Consider the following 23382-nt stretch of genomic DNA (forward strand, 5'->3'; position numbering starts at 1 on the left):
ACAAGAATCTCACTCCCAGTATAAAGAAGCAGCAGCAATGTAAGAGTTGGGAAGGCCTGGTCTTTCTTCCCAAACAAAATATATAGTCAAAAGCAATATGATTTGATCCAAAAAGTCCTTCAAATAAAATATTGGGCAATATTGATAATGTTCCAGTTTACATATGTATTTAGTTTCTGGTTATATACTTCCCGTTAGCTATGCACCCATTAGAAGAAGTGTCAGAGACTTGCAGAGATAAGACCATGAATTCTGTCAGTAAAAACAAATTATATTAAATAAATAAATAAAATCTGGCAAGACCTGTGACCTACAAAAGGTAACTTTGAATTATTAGTTGATTTTTTTCATCATGTTCAAGAGCAAGAAGCCTGGAAAACAAGCTCTATATATGTGGAAACTGGAAGTTTTATTCTGCCTCAGGGATCCCCAATCCCCACTCCATGGACTGGCACCAGGCTGCAGCATGCCACCAACCGGACCACGCAAGCAAGCAAATGAGCAAGTGAGATGCAGGCAGCACCCAAAGCCACACCCTCTCCAGTCCATGGAAAAACCTTTCTCTGTGGAACCGATCCACAGATTGGGGACCACTGTTCTACCTTATGTTTTTGAAAGTTAGCTGCTTATCTAATTCAACAAATGTGTGGAGTAACATAATGCTTTTTAAATCCAAAATGCTAATGTTGAAATCTTCAGATAATTTAGGTAAGAAAATAATCAATTATAGAGTCTTGTTCTGAGATAGAATTTGCTTTCCCAATGCAGCATACTGCATTGGGATATGGCAGGGAACAGATGTTATCTAATTTTTAAATACTTGCAAATTGTTTAAACTCTACAAAGATAAAACAAGCAGAACCTCAGAATATGTGCATCTGCTTAAGTAAACTGCATATATGCTTACATATATGTTTTAGGGTACATTTACTTCCTGTAATTAATATAGTTCTTTAAATTGGATAAGAATGGGAAAGAGAAATAAATTTGCAGAAATAGAAGGAAAGCACCAATGGAGGAGAATATATATAACTCGGTTGAACAATGGAGTAATTGGTGCTCTCTGACCTTGGTTGTTTGCTTGCGGAGCTTTCATTACCAGACTAGGTAATGTTGAAAAAGAAGTAGAGTTTTTTCATTGTTTATATACAATAGCTTACCCTGCCAATGTTGGTGAGAGAGAGAAGTTAGAAGTCATGATGAAAACTCCTTAGTTTCACAATGGACAGACTTGAACCATAGTTTCAACTGGAAAACTGTGAGCATCCTAGACCAAGCTAAATACAAAAAGATGCTAGAGATTTCCTGAAAGCCTAGCATTCAGATAAATTAGCCACCAACAGGCACATAGAGATAAACAACATTTGCACACTATTCAAAAGAGACCAAAAAAAAAAAAAAGCCAAAAAGTCAGAACATCAGCACCAGCAAACAACACTCATAAGTAGAGGTTAACACCAGGGTTAATATCAAACAAAAAGCAAACAGTAAATAACAGCCTATCAAGGAACTACCACGGAAGAAAACAACACCCCCACCAACACTGAAAGGAAAAACTACAGTTCTGTATGTAAATTTAGAGCAAACCCCACTCCTTTGTAGCATTGAAGGAAAGAAAAGTTTTGATTTAGACAATATGTGAAAAGTTCTCAAAAGGCAGATATATGAAAAGATCAGTTTTCCAGCAACTATATTGCAGACTTGAAGTGAAAGGCATAAGCATTTTGCTAAGTTATTTGACCACTATTTGTTTACTAAATCAAAGGAGCCTGAGTGGCGTAGGTGGCTAATGCCTCCTAAGGCAGCATTTAACATCCAGCTGTCTGCAATTACTGCGAGTTCAATTCTCACCAGGCTCAAGGTCGACTCAGCCTTCCATCCTTTCTAAGGTGGGTAAATTGAGGACCCAGTTTGTGGGGGCAATAAGCTGACTTTGTATAAATATACAAAAGTATGAAGGCTACTGCTTAACGCATTGTAAGCTGCCCTGAGTCTCCGGAGAAGGGCAGCATATAAATCAAATTAAAAAAAAATTAAAAAGTATGTTGTGCAAATTCAGCTATTGGAATTAATAAACCAGACAGCTATAGCTTACTTAAACATGTTGAACAATCATATCTTATTCTTCACCCATGTTTATCAAATGTTAAGCATTTACAGTAAAAAGGACTAGGATGATTGACATATTCTTAGGTATTATTTGCTTATTGAGATTTGAATCAAACTGCAAAATAACTCAATTTACTGAAGAGATTATGATCAGGAGAAGCAGTCCCTATCCCATCTGCTTTCCTTTCAATAACAATTTGCTGAAAATGGAAGACATCAGCAATAGTGATCAAATGGTTCACATACAGTAAAACAGAAGAATCTGTTTTTCTGTATGCTTTATCTGATGTTAACTTACAAATGCCTTATTGAGCTGCAATAGATTATCTCTTAATGTTGCAAAAGTAAAACAGAATCATCCATCTGTGGACTGCTGATAGCGGCAGCTAAGAAGGTGTTAGGTTTGATATTGCAACATTCTTGAATACTGGAGAAAAAAGTCAAATGGAAGATCATTTCCCAGGCTCAGCTGATGCTGCCTGGAGAAGCTTCCTCTGGAGCAAGCACTGGACATCTAAGTTAATGAATAGTATAGAGAGGTAGAATCTATTCAATTTTCTTTTTTTCCAGGTTAATTGCATTAATAATAAATAAATAAATAAATAAATAAATAAATAAATAAATAAATAAATAAATAAATAAATAAATTTCTATACCGCCCTTCTCCCGAAAGACTCAGGGCGGTGTACAGCCTATTAAAAGCACAAAGACAGACATCAATTAAAAATAATTAAAATTATTAAATAATTTCGGCTCAGATTTAAAACCCCAAAAATTGAAAACACCCAATTTAACATCATTACATTACAAATCATTACATTAACCTGGAATCAATCCTGCTATTGGATTGGTTTAGTGCAATATGTGAATCTAGTCACATTTTTCTTTAATCGGTTTTCCATTTAATATTCTGGAAGCTTAATTGATCCAACATTTCAATAAACCTTGCTTAGGAGTAGTGTCTAGTTCACCTTCAATACAGTCAAAATAATGTCTGTGACCAAGCAATCAAAACCATCATATTAGGGTTTCAACCCACCCATCTACCTATGGATTCTCTTGAATGGGACTGATGACACATTTTATTTATTTATTATTTATTTATTTGTCAAACATGTATAAGATAACAGATATAAGAATAAACCTGATTATGAAAACAGGATATGGATACCAATAAATGGGGGACAGTAGGATAGGGATGGTAGGCACGTTGGTGCGCTTATGCACGTCCCTTACAGACCTCTTAGGAATGGGGTGAGGTCAACAGTAGACAGTCTAAGGTTAAAGTTATGGGGGTTTGAGGAAGAAACCACAGAGTCAGATAGTGCATTCCAGGCATTGTTGCTGAAGTCATATTTTCTGCAATCGAGTTTGGAACGATTTACCTTAAGTTTGTATCTATTGTGTGCTTGTATATTATTACAGTTGAAGCTGAAGTAGTCATTGACAGGTAGGACGTTGTAACAGATAATTTTGTGTACTAGGCTTAGGTCAGACTGAAGGCGGTGTAGTTCTAAGTTGTCTAAGGCCAAAATTTCAAGCCTGGTGGCATAAGGTATTCTGTTGTGAGCAGAGGAGTGGAGGACTCTACTCGTGAAATACCTCTGGACTCATTCAATTGTATTTGACCCCTCCTTCAGGCTCAGCCTGGTCATCTCCTATAAATTGCGCTATATTTGCTGACATTTCTTATTCCAGAACTGTCTTTACATGATTCAATCATAACTGTCGCCCAGTTGGATATTTAAGATAGGGAACCTACCTGCTTTTGGTGATTTTCTGTCTTCTTGTTACTCCTGCTGCCATATTAAGCCTTTAATCACCAGACTGACCAATCTGTTGCAATTTCTTCCTTCACTAAGGAGCCTTGGGACTCAGTTTTTTTAAATTTTATTAATGACCCTACCATGTGACAAGGACCTGGATATTATATTGGTCGCCACTGACCTTTCTCATGATCCTTTTCATCCTGTATAGCAAAACTCCAAAGATGGCTGTTATTCAACTACATTTTCTGGCACTGAGCGATGCCTAATAATCTCATGTTGATGTGAAATTCCAATTTTCCTTGGCACATCACCAGGGGTGGGTTCTACTTACCTTTACTACCGGACAACGGGGCTGCATGCATGCTCTTCTGCGCATGCACAGAAGCATTTTGATGATGTCAGGGTCGGTGGGCGGAGCCTCCCGCCGGTTTTACTACCGGTTCTATAGAACCGGTGCGAACTGGGGGCAACCCACCACTGACATCACCCATAAGACAGTGTGGATAAATGCTATTCTGGGGCTATATATGAACTACTACCAGTAAAAGAACTGGTCTGACCAATTGTCTATCATATAAGAATTTGCTCATCCTTATACACAAATATCAGCACTTCAGGCATTATGCAAGTACCACCCATGACAAATTGTCAGACACACACAGTCCCCCTCTATCTCTGAGGCCATTATAAAAGATCCATGTTATTCTATGCTATCATGAAGGGTTTGGTAGCACCTTTTCCAATTAGCAGATTTTCTTAAAAGGCATATATTTTCATGAGCTGCAGTTCACTTTGTCAGATGCATGGAGTGGCTACATATCAATTTAACTAGGATTTAATTAGGGATGCATCTGAAGAAAAGGAAAGGGAACACAGACTGGCTATTCATATGCAGGTTAAAAGTGAGACAGATTACAGGTACCTTATCAATTAACAGTTGTAACTGTTAAAAGCCCATTGTGTGTTGAGAGCTTTTAACAAGTCTCACAAGCTAAAATCAATTTTGTTTTCCGTTTTACTAGACTCCAGTACACAGATAATAGATTTAAATTGCAGGAAGACAGATTCTATTGTTAGAAATGTTAGAAAACCTTACAGAATGAAGTTGGAAGCGATCTTGGAGGTCTTCTATTCAAATCCCCCTCACTCACTCATGCAGGAGGCTCTATACCGTTTCAAGCAAGTGGTTTCCAATCTATTCTTAAAAACTTCCAGTGATGGAGCAGCCACCACCTCCTAAGAGAAAAAGAACACAGTTTGACAATGGAACCAATTATTCAGAGAGATTTTTCACCTTCACTGGATCTGTTTAAGCAGAGATTGTACAGCTACAGTGTCTATTGGTAATATTTTAATTTCTGCATTTAAGAAAGGGTTTGTACTTGATGGCTGAAATGGGACCTTCTAATCCTGCAATTCTAATCAAGGGTTGAATTTTCTTTGCTCTTGCATTAGGACTGGGCTGGAATTACAAGATTGGTGACTTATAAGAACAGCTGTTTCTTACACCTTCTTGGCTATAGTGATTTCAAGTTGATGATTAACTTCCAACTAATCCTGACTAGTGGTAAGGAATGCTGGGAGGTGTAGTTCAGCGATATTGGAAGTTACAAGACTCTTTACATCAGGGGTGTCAAACTCAAGGCCTGGGGGCTGGATCTGGCCTGCGGGGTGCTTAGATATGGCCACTCTGGAAACAATGAAGGACCGCCCGCAGCAGTAGTGGGTTTCAATTTTGGTTGCTACTGGTTTGCTCGCGGGTGCACGTGCTCACGCATGCGCGCAATGCTTCTGAGATGACCGGGTGGGTGGGCAGAACCTCCCGCCACTGCCACTACAGGTTTGCCCGATCCAGTAGCAACCTAACACTGGCCCGCAGTGCCTCTGGCAGCGAAAATGGAGCTCCCAAGCTCCGTTTTCACTGGCAGAAGTTTGCAGGAGGCTGTTGCAGCTGAAAATAGAGCTTGGGAGCCCGTTTTCACTGGCAGATCTCTTGGGCCACAACAGACACCCCCAACATGATGACATTGAGCTGGCCATGCCCACCCTGCCCACCCAACCCCGCCCCCTGAGGTCAAATACAACCCCAATGTGGCCTCAATAAAACTGAGTTTGACATCCCTGCTTTACATGGTTAAATTATTTGTGTCTTCCCAACACTAGGATGTTCATTCATTGGCATCTGAAAGAACATTTCCTTTTAATGGTGTCACATCTGTGTCTGATGAAGTCGTCCCATTGTTTAAAACAGCTTTCCCAATCTGCCACTCTCCAAATATTTTGGAACTTCAATTTCCAAAATTTCTAATCAGCCACTCTAACAGGGTTTTTGGATATTGTTGACTAAGGACACCCAGAAAGCATCATATTGGAAAGGACTTCGTGTGCCCAATCCTAGATTCAACCTAACATGGAGATGATGATGATGATGATGATGATGATGATGATGATGATGATAAATAATCTCCCTTTTTTCCTACCAGACTCATGTGTTTCTTGTAATAGTGTGTACATATGTTCCAAATGGCAAGTTCAGTGTAGAACTAGTGTTAAATTTGCCAGCAAAGATTTTGAAGAAAAGAGGATTAACAACTGTTATCCATAATAGGTAACAAATCCTAACCTTTGAAAATCCTTAACAATAATAATTATGCTTACACATCCAGCCTTACTCTGAAGGTTGCAACTTTGAAATCTTTCTTTCTAGGCTCCAAAAATTAAAGGGTATTTTTTAAAAAAATGAAATTCTAATTTCTCCTTTGTATATTAGCCAACAAGGAACTGTGCTTTTAGAACAGATTGTTAAATTGCCAATAACTATGGCTGCAATTTGCTACACAAACAAACACATTTTCTTTCAGTCACCATACTATATTACATAAAGAAAACAATGCCCTTTACTTTGACAGAAAGGTTGTCAGATCTACAGTCAGTGAAACCAATCTGAATAATTACAAGAATTGCAAACAGCATTGCAAATCCTTATAGGATGGTTTCCCTGTTGGTCTTTGGTCCTTTTTCTTCTTGCATCTTATCATGGTTACAAACATGTTCAAGCAGCATTTTTTTTTCTGATGGATCCTCATGAAATTGTCTTAATCATATCTTCAATACAGGAGTAGATAGCTTCTGCCAACTTAGCTGTGGTGTTGTTAAAGTAGCAATAAAGAGTCGGTGTGGTTTTGTTGTTAGGGTGCTGGCCTAGAAACCAGGAGATAGCAAGTTCTAGTCCTATTTTAGACATGAAAGCTGGCTGGGTGACATTGGACCAATCACTCTCTGTCATTCACAGGATTGTTGTTATGGAGAAAACAGAAGGAGGAAGGAGTATTATATATGTTCCGTGTCTTGCTTATAAAATAGTAAAGGTGGAATAAAAAAATCAATAAAATTTTGCCTCTTAATCCAATAGCATTCAACAGCACTATAACAAATCTGATGTGCTATTGGGAGACGTAAACTTATATGAACCAAAGTAGGGAGAATCAAGTGGTTACTTATTTGATGCTTTAAACTGATATTGACGTATACCCAGAGGTGGGTTTCAGCAGGTTCTGACTAGTTCTGGAGAACCAGTAGTGGAATTTTGAGTAGTTCAGAGAACCGGTAGTAAAAATTCTGACTGGCCCTGCCCCCATATATTCTCTGCCTCCCAAGTCTCAGCTGATCGGGAGAAAATGGGGATTTTGCAGTAACCTTCCCCTGGATTGGGGAGGGAATGGGGATTTTGCAGTATCCTTCCCCTGCCATGCCCATCAAGCCACGCCACGCCATTCCATGCCCACCAAGCCACACCTACAGAATCATAGTAAAAAAAATTGAAACCCACCCCTGTGTATATCTATATCCATGTCTGGTCCTCCTTCTTGTGCCTCACTTTCAATGGTCTCTGAGGACATAGTGAATTGCCCTCCTATCTCAGCCAGTCTTCCAATGGATTAAGAGAGATTAGTGCTGCAGGCAGTTAATTGCAGAAGGTGAAGCACAGGTGGTAGTTTCATTCAGTAGCCCTCAACTAAAAGGTTTGGTAAGGATAGCCAAATTAGAAGGATGGAAATGTAAGGAGAGTAGCAGTGCTTCTAACCAGAAGCATTATCACCTTGGCCTTCACCTGAGAGGTGAAACTCCTTACCCCATCTATTTTGAGCTAAAGGGATGAGTGTGAACAATTTCTATCACTGAGTGGAGGGGGAAAGGGCACAATGCTGAAATTGCACAACAATGAAATTATGTTCAAAAAGACTACTTGTTAGGAGAGTCAACTCACGTTAACTTTGCACACTCATGGGGATGTGTGAAACAGCTGCTTTGTTTCCCTGTGTTTAGTTGTCTTCTATCTGGAGACAGGTGCAAAAACCCTAAAGTCATAAGAGATCATCCCATTCCCACATCACTGCAGTAACATTTCCTGATGACTGGTAATGTCCAGAGAGAGAGGACTATGAAGCCCCAGGGTTAAAGCAGTCAGTTTTCTTTAGTCATCTTGCTGTGCATAACCCATAGTACTATCTGGCAATGAGCTCAAAAGATGCAATCAAAACAAGACAGAAACTGACAATGGATTAGCAAGTTTCATGTTGGTAAAATTTTCCTGATTCAAAAAGAAGCAGAGAGAACTTTGACTCAACAGTGGGAAAGGCCCAGATTCTTTCAGAATATAAATCATTTAGATTTTAAATTTTAAAAGCAGGACCATAGACTGTAAGACAGCTTTCAAATTCCAAATTATAATATACATATTTTTCATTTTTATCTTGAAAATTACAACCCTATGCAGATCTATGACCAAAATGCATAGATCTATGCAGATTATGACCAAAATAGAAATTTTACTGAAAGTACAGCCCCCTATATAAAAGAAATGCCATTAAGTTCTATAGGCTTCAGATAAATATACCAGTGACTGCAGTCTCCACAGATGTGCCTCCTTCCATCCTCTCATTCTATATCAGCCTCCCCCAAACAGGTAGTCTTTCACTACATTAGGAGCACACGAGGCCCAGAATTCTCAATCAGAGTGCTATTTGCTGATAATTGGAATCATAATAGAATTGAAGGGCATCAGACAAAGGTGCCCAGGTCAGATACTATATTGCTAGAATAGTGCCATCTGGTGGATATCTTGACAAGCATTCTCAAATTAAAGGTATCTGAAAGCAAGTTTTTTTTGCCCATGGATATTGTGATCTCTCCATATTGGCCATCAAGTTGAAGGAGTGCAAAAATTGTGCCTAGTTTAGGACAATGTGGAAGAGGACACATCTAACTTTTTATTTTAAGTTATTTAATTGCATAACTTAAATAACTTATTCAAGCAACGAATCAGCAAATCTAGAAGCAAACAAAGTAATAACCAAAAGCCAACATAGGTTTGTCAAAAACAGATCATGCCAGACTTATCTTATTGCATTCTTTGACAAAGTGACAAAATTAGTGGACTAGAGGAATACTGTCGATATAATTTACTTGGACTTCAGTAAGGCATTTGACAAAGTAGACCACAACCTACTACTTGATAAAATAGAAACATGTGGGTTAGACAGCATCACCACCAGATTCACAATATTTGGTGGAAAAAAATAAATCAGAAACACCAATACACAGTATGCTGAATTTTCAAAATTCTTTATTCTTGTATTTATCACAGCAAAGAGCAGAGAGTCCTCTGGAAGCACCATCTTGATTTGCATCCAGCACACATTTGCATCTGACTGGTAAGCCTGCTCAGAAAGAAGTGTGAGGAGAGGGTCTCTCATAAACCCTATGAAAGTTATGGCCAACACTTTGTGAAACAGTGGGTTGAACTAAAACAGGATTGGGTAGTTTCTGATAAAGAGCATGTTGCAAAAAGCCAGTATTTGTTTGAGCATGTACCAGACTACCCCCTTAAGCTATGATGGTGCTTTTGTACTTAGAGTAAAACATAGTGTGTGAACATAGCACAACCCCTACCAAGACTGTGTCAAGTAGGACACATGCTCTTTAGTGGCAGATGAAAACTGCTGTAACCCAGATGGGACAGACTCCGCGGGGATGTCAAACTGTCGTCCCATGGGACCAATGTGTCACACATAGGCCATGCCCACCCAGCTCCATGAAGGGGAAAAACATCATGATACATCCAATGGTGGAATTCAGCCAGTTCTCTCTGGATCGTGCAAACTGGTAGCGGCAACTGCGGGAGGCTCTGCCCACCCACCCGGACATAATGTGTGACTATTGCACACATGAACCGATAGGCAAGGTAAGTAAATCCCACCTCTGGATATGTCACATGATGGCAACGTGATGCCACAAGTTTGACAGCCATGGGATAGAGGCACAAAAGGCATTTGAAAAATAACCAAACAGTGCTGATGTAGAAGTATCGATGCGATATCAAAGCCTGATAATTATGATGCCAACTTTTAATAAAGGATAACAAAGTTGTTATTTAACAAAGGATTTGTTAAAAGTTGTTCACAGTTTTAAGGATTTTTCTCCTTAATTATGTTAAAGGTATTTTCACTTTTTACTTGGCAGACAGTGTTATATTCTTTTGGTGTTCTTTTTTAAGTCTTGGTGTTTTTTTTTAAGTCTTCTTCCACTGTATCCCCCTGAGTCTCCCAGACTCCAAGGAGGTTTTTCAGAGGATTTGGAAAAAGCTATAGCAGTAATTTTCAAAATTGGCAACTTTAAAATGTGTGGACCTCAACTCCCAGAATTCCTCAGCCAGCAGCTTGGAAGTTGAAGTTCACACATCTTAATGCTGCCAAGGTTGAAAACACTGAGCTACATGGTTTATTCAATCAAGATCTTTTGATGAAACAGCCACTCGTGTGTATGTGCATAACTACATATATTTCACCAATATGCACATTTTTTTTAAAAGCAACAAGAGAGGTATCAGAAGCTGTTGCTGTGCTGCACAAGCAAGATTTTGTTCCTACTGCAGAGTTTCAAATGTTGGCATTACTCAGATTTATAATTAGCAGGCGAAACCTCGAGCAGCAGCTGCAGATAGCAAGTGATTTTATCAAGCCACTCAAAGTGTATTCGAAAATGTATAAAGGGTAGGTATAAAAGAAAACCACTAACCATGAAAAGGAAAGCATATAAATACTGCATTTTCGGGGACAAAATTATAGGAACCAAAACTAAGAACAAGGAAACGGCCACCATTCCAAAGGCAACTGGTAAACAAACCTGTAAAATATAAACATAGAGTTAAGACAATAGGTGTTAAATAGATGAACAAGCAAGAAATGCAAAAACCCATACATTTCATACATGAACACAAATCAACTTTAGGCACAATCTTGCCAGAGCTGCATTAGACAACCATTTCTTATGGATTTTCCGAGTACATACAATCAGTTTATGGTCACTAGGAGAACCATAAATAACTCTGGAGACACTTTCTTTAAATGTGAGGCTTAAGTAATCATCTTACAATAATTTGCCTGAATTCATTCAATCTTGCATATGGCCATTATACCGAGCTATTAAGCTATTTTTTTAAAAAAGGTGAATTTCATGAATGCAAAATCAGCACTGCCTGTGATGTTTTTTCTTCCACATTCTCTACCATCCAAACAGAATTTACTCCTTGTACAAACCCAGCAGAGCAAGGTTGGATGTGGTTCTCAGAATCAGGGAATGGAAAATTTTGAGAACCTGGGGACTTGTAATTGCCAATCAGAAGAAATACTGCTGGGATTAGATTGTTGTGTGATCTGATTCAGTATAAAGCAACTTCCTTTGTTTATCTATTCCACTGGTAAAATTGGCACTGGGATTGCTTAGGGTGACCAACTGACCCTTCAAAAATTACCAGACCCAAACATTACATACAGCAGGATGCAAGTTAAAAATTTAGTTAAACATTTCCAGTCCTTTCTATGTACCTTGTATGGCCTGAGTAGATCAGGCTCTCGATATCGGAGGACAATGACACTAGTGGATGTTAGTCCAGTCATAAGCCAAATGGAGAATCCAAAATAATTCATTAAAGCAATTAGATCAGATGAAATGAGGAAAGCAGTTGCAATAACGGTGGACAAAATCATGGCTGGTGCTGGAGTAGAACGGTGGATATTAAGCATGGATACTATAATGGGCAACTGTCCAGACTGACTCGCGGCATAGCTCAACCGCCCAAGAGTGAATACACTGCCGTTGAGGGCACCGAATATAGAAATAGCCACAGATGCAGGAATTATCCAAGCAAATGAAGGGATCACTCTCTCAGCCCACATGACTGCTACAACAACTGAAAAGAAATATCAGCATTGTTAACAGATTATATGTAAAGGCTAAACAGCTTTCCTCAATATATCACACACAGCTTCGTATATTAATGAACCTTAATATGCTTTAGTGAACTTTGAAGAATAAATAAGATTTGGCTCCAGAGTAACGGAAGCAACATTGTTTGGAATTGCAAAGCTGAATAAAGCTCAGTGATCCTTTGCCCTTTCTTAGCTCTAAGAAAGTGATACCTGCAGCAGGTAACCATCATTCGGCAATCTTGCTGGAAGGGAAACCACCAGGTATTCTCATGTCTGGTCATTAGACTTACTTTTTTTTAAAAATCCATTTTAAAAGTCAGCAATGGCAAAGTACTTCCTTAGTGTTATCAACAACAAACAAAAAACTTGTACGCAACTTTGTGTTCACTCAGAATCCTAGGTGGCTTGTGGGAAATTTTCATTACAGAATTTCTGTTTGAGGTTGTCCTGGAGAAAGCATCTGCTAGAATTTTGTATAGTTCAAGTCATGATGGCAATGGAATAGGATGGCAATAAGAATGGTGGAACTGCAAGATGCAGTTGCAAAGATTCAATATATATATTGCAGCAATAATACAAACTAAATGCCTAGAGCTGTTTTGTAAAACCTCCAACTGGACCAATTACACCTTTAATAAAACATAAACATTTTTATACATTATTACTGGCATGAAGTTTGCTGACCACATTACCAATCCCTGTCTTCTGGCGCACTATCAAACATGCACAGGTTTAAGCAAAGCAATTACTTTAATCCTTTGGCTTTGCTGTCCTCCCTCTTCAACATAATTCCAGTCAGTGGGAAAAGCGTCTGTCAATCTCTCTCTCTCTCTCTCTCTCTCTCTCTCTCTCTCTCTCTCTCTCTCACACACACACACACACACACACACACACATCACAGTAGAAAGGGGGTGTTTCTGGATTAATCTCTAGGCTCGTTCCTGAGCCCTTTTCAATTCCTTCCATAAAATTCCATGTAACAAATCAAGGTAAAAGAAAAACAGTTTGGAATCATTAAGGGAGTCCAAGGGAACATAAGCAGTAGTTCTACATAGAATATATCAGTGATGGCGAACCTTTTCGGCACCGAGTGCCCAAACCGGAACCCACATGCATGCACGTGCATTTGCACGTGCCGAAACCCAAAGACCAGCTGGCCGGCGCATGCATGCCTGTTTTTTGGCCATTTTCAGAATGGTTTTGGGGAGTTTTCAGGCTGTTTTTTGGGCTGTTTTCAGAGCGATTTTTGGACGTTTTCAGGGCATTATGCGGGCGGTTTTCAGGGCGGTTATGGGGTGGTTTTGGCCTGTTTTTCAGGCCCACAAACATTCCTGAAACATCCCAAAAAAGGGCCTGAAAATGGCCTGAAAAACGGCCCCCAAAACGGCCCCAAAAGTGGCCGAAAAACAGTCTGAAAAACAACCTGTTTTTTGGCAGTTTTTCAGGCCGTTTTCTGGTGCTCCGGCACCGTGAAGACCAGCTGACCGGTGTGCACGTGTGCACCGGAAACCAGAATAGCAGCTGGTGATGGCATGCGTGCCCACAGAGAGGGCTCTGCATGCCACCTCTGGCATCCGTGCCGTAGGTTTGCCATCCCAGGAATATATCATTCTAGTCATTCCTGTAGATAGATAGATAGATAGATAGATAGATAGATAGATAGATAGATAGATAGATAGACAGACAGACAGACAGACAGACAGACAAATGCCAACTCCCCAGTTCCTCTGTGTTATGTTTGGAAAGCAATAAAGCAGTGTTTCTCAACCTTGGTAACTTGAAGATGGGTGGACTTCAACTCCCAGAATCCCCCAGCCAGCAGCGCTGGTTGGGGGATTCTGGGAGTTGAAGTCCACCCATCTTCAAGCTATCAAGGTTGAGAAACACTGCAATAAAGGAATGAAGTCTTGTCATTTCAACATTTAGTTGTTTGAACCATACAATGGAGAAATGAAAGCAATCAAATCATTTGCAACACTGTTGGCTGAATAGTTTAGTGCTACAGTGCAATTCTGAAAGACCACCATTTAAATTTACCACCCATCATTTAACCAAGGATGCAAAATGGTGACAACCAAATACCTTCATTTGCAGAGAGATGTGTGCCTACATAAAGCATTTACAACCAGCTGAAGCAGGATTGGCAATACAAAAGGAACCCCAGTGCTAAAAACATCCCTCTTCCTTTCTTGTTGAAATCTCAAGGGGCCTCCAGTACAAAGCCTATTCTACACAACACAGCTCTGCAGGAAGATACTAGTAGAATGGTGGCAGGCCAGCCTGACTGAGACTGTAGGAGGAAGGGGGAGGAGGCATGTCCCCATAAACCTGAAAGCACTTAATAAGCATCCTTATGCTTTCACCAACAACTGGTCACCTTATTTTACCTCCATTGGAGTGGATGGACAGCTTTGCAACAACTGTTGTTGCACTGTGTTGTTAAGCCAAGAACAATTTAAACTGGTCTTGGGGATTGGAGATGCACTGAAAGTGGTATCCTACAGAGGCAGTCAGAATATTTGTGCCGCAATTAATTGCAAGTGGATAGATTGCCTGTGATTCATCTGAGTTTATCTAGTGAATTCTTTGTTATATCGATTATAGGTGATACAATTACCCTTTGTGAATGAAAACTACAGACTCCCCAGTCGTACCTGAGGAAACAATTTCCTGTGGTGTGAGAACTGTCAGATATGAAATGTTAACCAGCAAATAGAAAATAGTGACTAAAGGAAGTGCAGTCAACACAGTCCAAAGAATGTTTCTGCTTGGATTTTTAATCTCCTCTGTAAGACATAAAATAGAAATTACTCAAACGTATCTATTCATACAGCAAGAAAACATACAATCCCAAGTATTTATGAAAAACATTATTTTTTCTGTAATTTTTCTCAAACAAAAAAGGTTTCCTGCTTTTCCCATTTCCATTCGTCAGGTTCTTAAAAGCAATTTGGAAACAATCCAGAAACATTTTCAGATTCATGGACTCTGAAATGCTGCATATACAAAGCAGTGATCAGTGCCCTTGAATCAGGGGTGAAATCCAGCAGGTTCTGACAGGTTCTGGAGAACCGGTAGCAGAAATTTTGAGCAGTTTGGAGAACCGGTAGCGGAAATTTTGAGCAGTTCAGAGAACCGGCAAATACTGGCCAGTTGTGGCTGGCACCAGAGTGGGGTAGGGATGGAGTTTTTGCAATATCCTTCCCCCAGGAGTGGGGAGGGAATGGGGATTTTGCAGTATCCTTCCCCTGAAGTGGGGTGGGAATAGAGATTTTGCAGTATCCTTCCCTTGCCACGCCCACCAAGCCACAGAATCGGTAGTAAAAAAAAAATTGGATTTCACCACTGCCCTGAATTTACTACTTTTAGTCATCACCATTTTTGTTGTAATGCTTTAAATTTGATTTCAAAGCAAACATCATCATTAATAATTTATCACTGCTGTGTCCTGAACAGTGGTACAGGAAATACATGAACACATTTAAAAATGTAAATGGTTGCTCATGCAAAGCATTTCTATTCTATTATTGATTTATTAGACTTTTTGGCTAGCTCTACCTACTCAACTCAAAGCAGCCAATAAAAGTCAAAATACAAACCACAACACCCAAGAAAAAAAATAACAAAAAAAATCACGATGAAAGCTAACAGAAGAGCCTATGTTCTGAGATGCAGCCGTTGTATTTTACAAAACTAATCTGCATCTTATGATGTTAGCAGGGATATCTACTTGTTGAGTTATTCTTAAGGAGATTGACCCCTGCCAGAAAAGAACTACAAGATCTAATCTCCCCTGAAGACCTCCAGAAATTACAAAGAGCAAATTTCAGTTCCTGTCATGTTTACATTCCATGAGTTTCTTCAGCCTTCTTAGCAACACCTGTAATCAGGTGCAAATCTTAGGATGAGGTTCACATCTCTTGGAATCCTTAACCTGTTTTTCATACAGAAATACCTTTCCAGTTATCAGGCTTCAGAAATTTTCTCAAAAAGGCACGGACTCCAAAATCCAGTCTCTTAGCATCTGACACTGTCATAAGGTTACATAGGTCTGGAATTTTGAGAATGCATTGATGGAGCATGCTCATTTATAATAATATGTCACCTTAGAAGGATACAGCAGGGATGGGATCCTACCGGTTTAGCAACTGGTTCACTGAGCGTGAACTTTGCGCCCATGCACACATGTGCGCAATTTGCAGAAAACTGAACTGAGAGCAAGGAAAAACAGCTGGGAGTTGGCAATCCACTCTGCCGCCCCAATCAGCTGGGCTTTGGAAGCAGAAATATAGGTAAGTATAACACAGGGACGGCGGGTGGGGGGGCACTTGAAAGAAACAGAGAACTGGTTCGCTCACGGCTGAAAATCGGAGCTAACGGTTTGTACGAACCGGTCTGAACCGGTAGAGTCCCACCACTGGGATACAGGTAGCTATATAGCACTGATTTCCTCCAGTGCTATCATCCTCTCTAGGAAGGTGTTCCTTACCACCTATTTTATCTTTGTCTTTTTTTAGGCAGATGTGTACATTTCCAGTCAAAGCACTGTCATACAAACTATATACTACAATCACTCTTAGAAATAAAGATGAAGCTGGAAGTTGTTTCTTCCCAAAGATGGATTTTTCCCAATTCATTTACAAAAAGAATGTAACGAGGCCATGATTAATAAGAATTGGTCTATTTTAGTCTCACAGAACTGTGTGAAAATAAACTGCTTATTTCATTATGGTCAGATAAAGAGGGCAGTATTCTAAATGGATTTCAGTTAAATGGGAGAATGGATTCCGTCAGAGAGTTGAATGGAGTAAACAACAAACATGTCCTTTTTTTAAATGGCGAGGGTTGAGGAAGGTGCATAACGAAGGCACAGCAAGTGTCAGGAAGGGCGCACGAGGGAGGCAAAATGAGTTCAGGGTGGGTGGCATGGGATGAGCATAAAGTGGCTGAGGGAGGGTATAAGAGTGGAGGGGTCTTAGCTCAGCACAGGGGTGAAATGCTCTGAAGTCTGCTACTGGTTCGCTTCGAGCGCGCATGTGCGCCAAACTCACGCTTTGTGCTCATGCACACCACAGGTGCTAAGAAGCTTTTTCTGAGTCTGCAAAGGTAAATAGAAGAGCGGGGGGAGGTGACAGCTGTGCCACGTGATTTAGATTTGCTAGAAAGCAGGATTTCCTGCTTTCCAACAAATATAAATCACGCGGCACAGCTGATTGTCACACAGCTGATCTTCGGAACTTTTAAAAAACTTTTAAAAGCATTTTTTTACTACCGGTTCCAGAGACCCGGTAGTAAAAAAAATGCTTAAAAAGTTTTTTAAAAAAGTTCTGAAGATCAGCTATGCGACGTGTGATCGTTGGAACTTTTTGTTTTTTAACTTTTTAAAGCATTTAAAAAGTTCACCCCTGGGGTAGCATTTCACCCCTGCCTCATCAACTTGCAACCTTCCCCTGCCGGCTTGTCAGTTGACTTACTGGAGAAGTTGGCAGGGAAGTTCTCAAATGACAATTATGGGACTGTGGGGTTTGCAACCATCATAAATAGGATCTGTCCTATTTAGGATCTGTCAAGTGCCCAGATCATAATCACATAACTGCGGGAATGTTAGAACAGCCAGAACTGCAAGGATCAGCCATAACTACAATTTGTTCAGCATAATTTCAAATGGTTTTTGAATAAAGAGTGATAAGTCAAGAGCTAGCTGTAGTCAAGATTTAGTTGACAGCACAGCAAGCGATTTGGCAAAGAAAATGGAAGACATACCTGCCAAATAGCTGAGTGACCACCAGCCACCGTATGCATACAACCCTTGGAAAAATGCTTCTGAGATCTGCACAACATCTGGAATCTCTGCACTGAAAGCATTTTCGAATCTGGCTGTGTTCTTTTTCTTTCCTCCGATCAACAGAACAATTCCACCGATTGCAACAATGGAGAGAGCCATCATCTTGAGAAAGGTGAAAACGATCTGCACCCAGGCAGCCATCTTGACACTTTGCCCATTGAGAATCCCAAGAAACCAGAGAACAGCCAATCCCAAACATTTCTTTGCCATCTCAGGAGCTGGGCACTCTCCATAAAAAGGTTGAATGGCATATTCGGCAAACAGCAAGGCTCGAGCAGCATTCGAGGCTGGTCTATTAAACATGGCTGTCCATAAAAAGATAAAAGCCACTGGAGAGCCAAGGGCTCTTTTTATGTAGCTGTATTCCCCTCCAGAAAATGGCAGTGCTATGATGAGCTCTGCGTAACAGAGAGCACCCATCAGCGAGATGATGCCACAAGCGGTCCAGATTATTAAAGACACACCAACATTGAGCGAGGAATATTTGAGCACTCCAGTTGGGGAGACAAAAATCCCTGCACCTATAATTGTGCCTACTATGAAGCTAACCCCTTCTAAATAGCCCATTGTCCTTTTAAGCTGGATCTTGTTTTCATTGGTATTTGCGTCATTACCCTGGTTACCTTGGTCTTGCCCCATGGTTTCAGTTTTCTTTTGGTGCTTTTGAGTGAGCACTGAGGGTAACCTGAAGACTGTACCCCCTTCCGTTCTTGAGAGCAAGCAAGTGATTTCAGAACTCTGTCCTTTTAACTTTAAATGGAAAAAGGGACTGATGATTAACCATGTCTTTTCAAAGGACAAAGGTCAAGTTTTGCAAAGAACAATTAACTCAATCTGTGGGTTTTCTGCACAAGAGATATAATCCAGTTCCACTGAGTTTTTGGAGAGTTATCAGCTGGTAGTTAGCAGGCAGACTGATTCCTGGACCTCTGCACATAATTTCTGTCTAATATATCATTGGACAGAATCATTTCTACCATTGGGGAAAAAAGAGAAAGCCCCCCAAATTATGGCTTCTGGAATTCTTTCCAATCCCTATGCTAGCAGCTCCATCGTGTGACTGTGGGTAGCATTCTGAGCCTCAACCCAATTTCTCATAGAAATATACTGGGGTGGGGTGGGGTGGGTTACTCTACAGCATCCAGGACATTTTCTCATTCAATCTTACTTTTTGTGTCTTCTCATTCCACATCAGACTGGATTTCCTTTTATTCTATTTTTGGGCGGACAAACGAACAGAGTCTCAAGCCTCTTTACATAATTTCTTTCCAATGTTCCATTAGATTGCACAGAATAAAAGACTGTCTTTGGAGAGAATGTTAATTTTCCTCCTACATATTTTACTCAAAGTCTGCTACCAAATCTAAGTACCTGGTTAATCGAAATGAAGTGCTGCTCAATGTTCTCCCCAGATTACTCATTAAATGAAGCATATGGCCATAAAACTTTACTGGTTCTTTAATGATTTAGCAAACTGTTACCCTGGACTGAGGCGATGCTACAACGCCTTCACGTATTTGGTTTGTCAAAAAAAAAAAAAAAAAAAGAGTCCAAAGAAAATTCCTACAGGTTTCATCTGCTGGCCTTTAGTCTTTTAAAACTTTTAAAATGAAATTGTTCACCAGACATTTTTACTGTCTTTACTCCCCAATCATATACAAGACATCCTTGCTCAATGACCAGTGTCTAGAGTTACAATGGCACTAAACAAGGAGACAGGTAGGCAGTCCTCAGAGCTGTGGCCATCACAGCATCCCTGCAGTTGCAATTCGGGCACAATGATGGCAGCAACTTCTTCTAGTCACATGATCACTATTTGAAGCCTTCACTGCCAGCTTCTAACAAGCAAATTAAATGGAGAAGCTGGGAGAAGGTAATAGTCACATGATGTCCTGTTTAACACTTCGGATTTGCTTAACAAATGCACTTGAACTGCCATTGGAAACCAAGTGGATTTTGTTTTTGTTTTTGCTTTGTGACCATGTTGTTTGGGGATGGACTTTCCTGTCCCAATTATGGTAGTTAACTGAGGACTAACTGCCAGTTTGTGTTTACAAGTAGTCCTTGACTGGCAAGTGTTAGTTTAACGATGGTTCAAAGTTACAACAGCCTGGAAACTGACCTACCCTCTGTTCTCAAGGGTATGACCATCACACATCACTTCTGCAGTCACCTCCTTGCAATTTAGGCTTTTGGCAACCAGCTTGCATTTATAACAGTTGCAGTATCTTGCAGCCACATGACTGCAAGTTGCAACCTTCCCAGCTAACAATTAAAGTCAATTGGGGAAGCCAGATTTGCTTAATGACTGTGTGATTCAGTTAATGACTGCAGTGACTTGATTAACATCCATAGAAAAAAATATTGCAAAATTGGATACAGTCATGTGATGACTTACTTCATTGCTTATCAACTAAAAATCTGGCCCCAGTTGTGCCCATACATTGGGAAGTACCTGTATATGGCGGCGCATGTATATGCAGCGGCTCAACACTCCAGAGACTGGTATTTTTTAATTGTAGTGGATGGGAGTGTGTTTGGGGATTGTTATGTGTGTTGGACCTGGTCTTTTTGTGTTAAGTGAATCTCGTTGTATGGGTATACTGTGTATACACATACAACGACAATAAAGTTATTTATTATTATTTATTTATTTATATCAAAGCTAAGTTTCCTTTAACTTAATAGTAAGTATGAATCTTATAAGTATTACCTAACACAAAGCCCTATTACAATATTTCTGAGTGCATGTGTAGCAGTGGTGGTATTTTTTTTACTACTGGTTCTGTGGGCGTGGCTAGGTGGGCGTGGCAGGGGAAGGATACTGAAAAATCTCCATTTCCTCCCAATCATCTGGGACTTGGGAGGCAGAGAATAGATAGGGGAATAGGGGGCGGGGCCAGTCAGAGTTTTTACTACCGGTTCTCCGAACTACTCAAAATTTCCACTACCGGTTCTCCAGAACTGGTCAGAACCTGCTGAAACCCACCTCTGCTCAGGAGGCAGAGAATAGATGGGGGCGGGGCCAGTCAGAGTTTTTACTACCGGTTCTCCGAACTACTCAAAATTTCCACTACCGGTTCTCCAGAACTGGTCAGAACCTGCTGAAACCCACCTCTGCTCAGGAGGCAGAGAATAGATGGGGCTGGGGCCAGTCAGAGGTGATATTTACTGGTTCTCCGAACTACTCAAAATTTCTGCTACCGGTTCTCCAGAACTGGTCAGAACCTGCTGAATACCACCTCTGATGTGTAGAGTTTGTGCTGTATTTTCTCAAACATTACACCATAGGCCAAGCCCATGCACCATAAAATACAATACAAAATGACATTATAGCCGAACTGACAGGTTTAATATTGCAGTCTAAGCCCTACAAACTGTTGGCAGTAGATATTTTTCTATAGAATACACGCCTCTCAACAGTTTAGCATTGTTTGGATGCTTTCGAAACAAACACAAGCGATAGGGAAGCAGCTGGGCTGACAGCCTTTTTGTTCACCTTTCTGCCTAGATGGATTGTTTTGAGATAACATGGATGGAAAATTTGGGTGAAATTTACTAAATACAAAAGCTGTTATTGTAAAAGATAACAGTTGTAGCATAAACAAAGATTTTTGGAAGGACTGCCTTTCTTTATCCTTGGTTTAAGCAATAATAGATCTAAGAATGGCCTTATTTATTATGTACCACAGAGACCTTTGTATCCAGGCATTTCAGATAATCCACACAATTCCTCAGCCTAGAACAACTTAGACCATGTGATGGTGAACCTATGACACATGTCAAAGGTGACATGCCACAATGTTTTGGATGACATGCCAGCAGTGACCAATACTCAACAACTATTCTTAAAATCATTTATGTATGATATTTGAATGCCATCTGAGAATGTCAGGCTCTCCAGATAGTCTCATCCTCTTGTGTGGCTTCTGGGCCCTCCAAAAATGGTTCGAGAATGGAGCCTGCTTTCGCATGGCTGCAGATGCCACAGAAGAGCATTCTTCAAAGTCGTTTGAGGAAAGACCACCAGAGCTGCCTCAGGTGGGTCTCAGGGGCCTGTCAAAGGAACGAAAGCTCCACCTGAAGGCAAGCACTTTGTAACATATTCTGGGGATCACACAGGTGATTGGACTGTATTTTGTTTAAATAAACAAATACGTAAAGAATTGTTTGTCTTCTGTTCAGGTGTGGAGTGACATGCCAACAGAGTCAAGTTAGGCATTTTTCAAATTTTTGACACACCAAGCCCAAAAGGTTTGCCATCGCTGACTTAGACCAAATCAAGGTACAGATAGTCATTGACTCACGACCACAATTGAGCCCAAAATTTATGTTGCTAAGTGAGAAATTTGTTAAGTGAATTTTATGACTTTTCTTGCCACATTTGTTAAGTGAATCACTGCAGTTGTTAAATTAGTAAAACAGTTGTTAAGTGAATCTGGCCTCCACATTGACTTTGCTTGTCAGGTGGTTGCAAAATATGATCCCATGAGCCCAGGACATGACAACTATCATCAATATTAACTAGTTGTCAAGTATCCAAATAAATCACGTGACCATGGGGATGCTGCAATGGTTATAAGCAGGGGTGGGTTCTAAATTTTTTTACTACCGGTTCTGTGGGTGTGGCTTATTTTGTGGGTGTGGCTTGATGGTCATGTGACAATTCTTTAGGATTTAGCAGAGGTACTGGTCTACCAGGCTTTAAACTGCTTGCAGAGCTGTACCGGTCTACTCATTTTTTTTGCAGGCACTGGTCTACCCATTTATTTTTGCAGGCACCGAACTACCACCAAACTGCCTTTTACCACTGATCAGCTGTAGGGTGGCCCTTTGAAGCCCCTCAGCAAGAGTTTAAACAGTTTTTTTCCTTATAGCCCATCAGCTGGGATTCAGGAGGCAGCAATAGATTGGGGGTGGAGCCAAATAAAAGGTAAGAATGACACGGGGGTGGGGTGGGGGTGGAGTGGGAGGGGGCAGAATCAGTTTGGTAATGTCATATCATCACCGCTACCGGCTCGGCGGAACCGGGCAGAACCAGGAGGAACCCACAACTGGTTATAAGTGTGAAATATGGCCATAAGTCACCTATCAGTGTTGTTTGAACAGTCTTTGAACTAGCCAAAAGAGGAAAACAAAAAGTAGCTAGCAGATCACTTCACAATTATTTCAATTATTTTCATTGTTCCTTCTAGCAAAAGTCTCAATCTCTGTCCTGTTTTTTTGTGGTAAGTCAGAAGATGGGATACTTTCCCTAAACAGTCACTAAATCAGGGGTCGGCAACCTTAAACACTCAAAGAGCCACAAAGGCTCTAAGTGGAAGCCCCCCGTTCAATTCTGGAGCCAACCGGAAGTCCGGTTCCTCCCACCATAGTATCTCCTCCTACC

The 23382-nt window shown here is 40.4% G+C and overlaps 1 protein-coding gene across 1 annotated transcript; it reads right to left on the reverse strand.

The window, feature by feature from the left end:
• Positions 1–9487: 9487 nt before the first annotated feature.
• SLC7A13 (solute carrier family 7 member 13) lies at positions 9488–18780 on the reverse strand. The gene is made up of 4 exons (XM_034422357.3): positions 17912–18780; positions 14803–14934; positions 11765–12129; positions 9488–11063 (listed from the first exon to the last, which is right to left on the reverse strand). Exons 1-4 carry the CDS (start codon positions 18630–18632, stop codon positions 10830–10832), a joined length of 1452 nt encoding a protein of 483 aa, XP_034278248.1. The 5' UTR covers positions 18633–18780; the 3' UTR covers positions 9488–10829.
• Positions 18781–23382: the final 4602 nt, after the last annotated feature.

Source organism: Pantherophis guttatus, chromosome 3, assembly GCF_059756535.1.
Source record: "Pantherophis guttatus breed Tessera chromosome 3, ASM5975653v1, whole genome shotgun sequence".
In the NCBI taxonomy this organism is placed as follows: Eukaryota; Metazoa; Chordata; class Lepidosauria; order Squamata; family Colubridae; genus Pantherophis; species Pantherophis guttatus.

Excerpts from the sequence above, each read along its gene's own strand:
- SLC7A13 (XM_034422357.3), bottom strand. The coding sequence starts at position 18,632 with ATGGGGCAAGACCAAGGTAACCAGGGTAATGACGCAAATACCAATGAA. Across the intron at positions 14,935-17,911 it reads GTCACTCAGCTATTTGGCAG|AGGAGATTAAAAATCCAAGC; the intron begins GTATGTCTTCCA and ends TATGTCTTACAG. Across the intron at positions 11,064-11,764 it reads ATCTACTCAGGCCATACAAG|GTTTGTTTACCAGTTGCCTT; the intron begins GTACATAGAAAG and ends TATATTTTACAG.